Source organism: Chrysochloris asiatica, unplaced genomic scaffold (assembly GCF_000296735.1).
Source record: "Chrysochloris asiatica unplaced genomic scaffold, ChrAsi1.0 scaffold00127, whole genome shotgun sequence".
In the NCBI taxonomy this organism is placed as follows: domain Eukaryota; kingdom Metazoa; phylum Chordata; class Mammalia; order Afrosoricida; family Chrysochloridae; genus Chrysochloris; species Chrysochloris asiatica.
Genome location: NW_006408645.1, coordinates 1,194,771 through 1,199,006, shown reverse-complemented (window position 1 = coordinate 1,199,006; position 4,236 = coordinate 1,194,771). Strand labels below are relative to the sequence as shown.

The following is a 4,236-nucleotide window of genomic DNA, read 5'->3' as shown; positions in this document are numbered from 1 at the left end:
AGGGAGCTCATTCAGTGGGTCTGATGTGGTGGATGCTGGCTCGGGAAGTTCTGCGCATGCGTGGCACCATCTCTCGGGAGCACCCGTGGGAAGTCATGCCTGACCTCTATTTCTACAGAGATCCAGAAGAGGTGAGCGCCTCCATGCAGTCTTGTGGGTACACGAGCCTTGTAACAACTTCCTTTGGTTTGGGGGAGTAGAATTTGTCAGTACCTGTAAACCTTTTCTTTTTTCTTCAAAAACAAAAACAGATTGAAAAGGAAGAGCAGGCCGCTGCTGAAAAGGCTGTGACCAAGGAAGAATTTCAGGGCGAATGGACTGCACCTGCTCCTGAATTCACTGCTGCCCAGCCGGAGGTCGCAGACTGGTCTGAAGGCGTGCAGGTGCCCTCTGTGCCCATTCAGCAGTTCCCTACTGAAGACTGGAGTGCTCAGCCTGCAACTGAAGACTGGTCCGCAGCCCCCACTGCTCAGGCCACTGAGTGGGTAGGAACAACCACTGAGTGGTCTTAAGCTGTTCTTTTAAATCTCTTAGAAAATGGAAATAAGGTTGACGGAAATAAACATCAATTTCTAAAGAATAGTGTTTATATGTTTATTTTTTATTCCTGATAAGATATCTGGAGGTTGCTTTTTTAGGTCTCTTGTAAGTCTCAAGTGGTTTTAACCTGGGTATAAGTTTTTTATTCCTGAATAATACAGATTCAAAGTAAAAATAAATAATGAGTTGAACTTTAGAAAATATGAGCTTTCCCCTGTCCCTTAACTGATACCTTACTCTTCAGGGTCAAGGGCTGGAACACTCCGAACTGTCAACGTTCTCTGCCTACTATTGATTTGTTAAGTGCCACTGAGTTTCAACTCATAGTGACCCCTGTGTAGGGGTTCTGAGGAGCACCTGGTAAGTTTATTTCACAGCATCACCCCAGGACTGTCAGGTGGTAGTTTTTGTTAAACTTCATATTTAAAACTAGTTGGGATTAATGTAACTCTCAGAGAGCTGTGGGTTATATTCTGTAAGGCTGTCGGGATAAAGGCTTGTACACACTTGTGAAGAGTATTGCAAATACTGATCAAAGACCAAAGCCTTTGTTTTATGGGTTGCACCGCATTGTAAAGAATGAAATTCTGAGCGCTGGACCAATAACATAAATGGAGAAAAGAGTAAAGTTGGCAGACTTCATTCTGCTTAGATCCGCCATCAACATTCATGGAAGCAGCAGTCAAACCCTTTCTCTGGGCTCCTTGGAGAGGTCTCTTGCATTAAGGTGTGGTTAAAAGTGTTCTTTTCCTATGCAAATCTACCATAAAATCTGGCAAATTATGGTAACAGATTTAGAACAAGAACTCTAGGTGTAAACTGATACAATTTGGCATTTTTTGATAAGGAGTATATACCAGATTCATTTGTGCAAGGATACAGGCACAAGAACATTAATTGACATCAACAGTAGTCAAATTGTCATATACCATCATGACAGGCAACAAGGAAATGAGCAAAGAACAATTACAGTCACATGTGTAACTTTGGACAAAAGAAAAAATTATTCCTGTCATGATTTCATTTGTAAAAAGTTCAAAAGTAGGCAAAGGTTAGATTATATGCTTTATAGATGTACTCCTTTGTGGAAAACATTGTGTGAAAACTTTATGGTGTAGAGGCAATAAGCATCCAACAATATAGAATGTGTGTAGTGTAGTCAACACAAGGAGCAAATAAATGGTGATGTGTGTGGCTAATTGAAGATGGTTTGAACCCAGTGGCTCTGAAAGAAAGACCTGATGATTTGTATCTGTTAAGTGCTGTCGAGTTGATTCTGACCCATAGCCACCCTGTACAGGGTTTTCAAGGAGCAGCTGGTGAGCTTGAACCACCACCCTTGCAGTTCAAACGGCTTGGCACATTAGCCCACAGCACCACACCAGTACTCCAATGATTTGTATCTAAAGGTTGTTAAATGTCTGAGTTGGTTCTGACCCATAGTGACCGTGTATAGGGTCTCCTAGGAGAAGCTGGTGAGCTTGAACCACCAGCCTTCCATTTCAAACCAACTTTGCCATCTAGCACATTAACCCACCGTGCCAAACCAGAACTGATAAGGACCAGGAAAATTCATATGGGAAATTTTATTCTGCCATGGGTTGCGATGAGTTGAAAACTAGATGGCACCTAACAATAAAGGAGATGAAGTGTTTCAAGTCCCTTTTTAAGAGACTAAAACACCAAATTTAGTATACAACTACCTCATCCATATACCCATCATACACTTGGACACAACTCCGCGGATGGCATTTGTGTCATCCTGGATGGAAAACTGATTTACTGTGCAGTGAGGAGAAATGGCCTTACAAAAAATAAAATGGTCTAAAAGTCTAGGTTCCTGGTATCACTGAGGGTTTACTGTTTTTGCCTGGTTTGGCCAGGGAGCCTCAAAATTCTTGTCAAAAGAACCTTCACATAACTGAGGAGGATGAGTACCGGCTTATATAAAGCTATGGGATGGAAAGGATCTGATGGAGCTGCCAGTTTGGTAACAAAGGGAAGAGCTGTACTGGAACTCCGGGTGGATGAGGAATTGAGCAGAGCTCTGACCCATAGCTACCTGTATAGGGTTTCCAAGGAGCAGTTGGTGAGTTTGAACCACCGACCTTGCAATTCAAAGGACTCTGCAGTTTGCTGCATTAGCTCACAGGACTTGGCTAAAAACTAGGCCCAGGAGGGCAGAGCCAAGCTGAGAGCCACACTGATGGAACGAACAGCTGAGCTAGCTGAGAATAGAGCAGTTGTCCTGATTGAGAGAACTGTTCAAGAGTAGCACCAATAGGCGGCATTTCTGCTGTAAGCTGCAGATGCAATGGGAGCATTCCTGGTTGAAGAGCTTCCTGATTGGTGAGAGAGAACATTTGTTAATTGGAGCATAAGCTTGGCCCCGTCCAGACATACCCTCAATGCATATATTGTTACATCCTTCCTGTTTTATTATATTAAAATTGTGGTCTCAGGCATGGTGTTTCTAGTGAGATCTGTGAATCATTTCAGTGACTCAGACCACCTGATCTGAAGGGAGAGTATGGAACCCCTGAGCTTGTGGCTGGTACCTGTGGATCTAGCCGTAGATGGCATGTGATGAGATAACCTAGTTCTGAATGGCTAGGGGTGAGCTAGAAGAGCTGCCTGGGCAGCTGGGGTCTGAACTGGCTAGGGAAAGGAAGCTGTGATTTCCAAAAATGAATGGACTGTGTTACCCACTACAATATTTGGCATCAGAGGTGGGGTATCTTCATTTCCCTGGACTGGTTTACACAATTGACACTGAGCAGGATAGGATTGTTGTTGTTAGGTGCCATCGAGTCGGTACCGACCCATAGGGACCGTATGCACAGCAGAACAAAACACTGCCCGATCCTAGGCCAACCTCACTACTGTTGCCACACTGGAGTCCATTCATGCTGCCACTTGGCCAATTCATCTTGTTGGGGGTGTACCTCTTTTTGTCTGACCTTCCACCATACCAAACATGATATCATTCTCCTGACAATATGTTCGAAGTATGAGAGACGAAGTTTGGCCATCTTGGCCTCCAAGGAGCACTCTGGCTGCACTTCTAACAAAACGGATCTATTGGTTCTTTTGGTACCTGTAACACCATAACTCAAAAGCATCAATTATTCTACGGTCTTCCTTATTCACTGTCAAGCTTTCGCATGCATATGAGGTTATTGAAAATACCATGGCTTGGGTCAGATGCACCTTAGTCCTCAAGCTGACATCTTTACTCTTCAACGCTTTAAAAGGTCTTGTGCAGCACATTGCCTAATGCACTACATCGTTTGATTTCTAGACTGCTGCTTCTTTGAGTGTTGATAGTTGATCCAAGAACAAAGTTCTTGACAGCTTCAATCTTTTCTCCATTGATAAGAATGTTGTTTATTGGTCCAGTGGTGAGGATTTTTGTTTTCTTGACATTGAGATGTAATCCATACCAAAGGCTGTGCTTTTTGATCTTCATCAGTAAATGTTTTAAGTCCTCTTCACTTTCAGCAAACAAAGTTGTATCATCTGCATATCACAGGTTGTTAATGAGTCTTCCTCCAATTGTAATGCCACATTTTTCTTCATATAACCCAGCTTCTCAAGATTATTTCCTCAGCATACAGGTTGAATAAGTATGGTGAAAGAATACAGCCTGTCGCACACCTTTTTTAATTTTAAACCATTCAGTGTTGCCATGTTCTG

General features: G+C 42.9%; 1 protein-coding gene across 1 annotated transcript in view; it reads left to right on the top strand.

Moving 5' to 3' along the window:
- LOC102840239 (40S ribosomal protein SA-like) overlaps nt 1–512 on the top strand; it is a 4,716-nt gene extending 4,204 nt beyond the window's left edge. Inside the window, exons 4-5 of the mRNA XM_006869178.1 lie at nt 3–131; nt 252–512. Of these exons, the coding sequence (XP_006869240.1) occupies nt 3–131; nt 252–512 (390 nt within the window). The remainder of the gene's footprint in view (nt 1–2; nt 132–251) is intronic.
- Nucleotides 513–4,236: the final 3,724 nt, after the last annotated feature.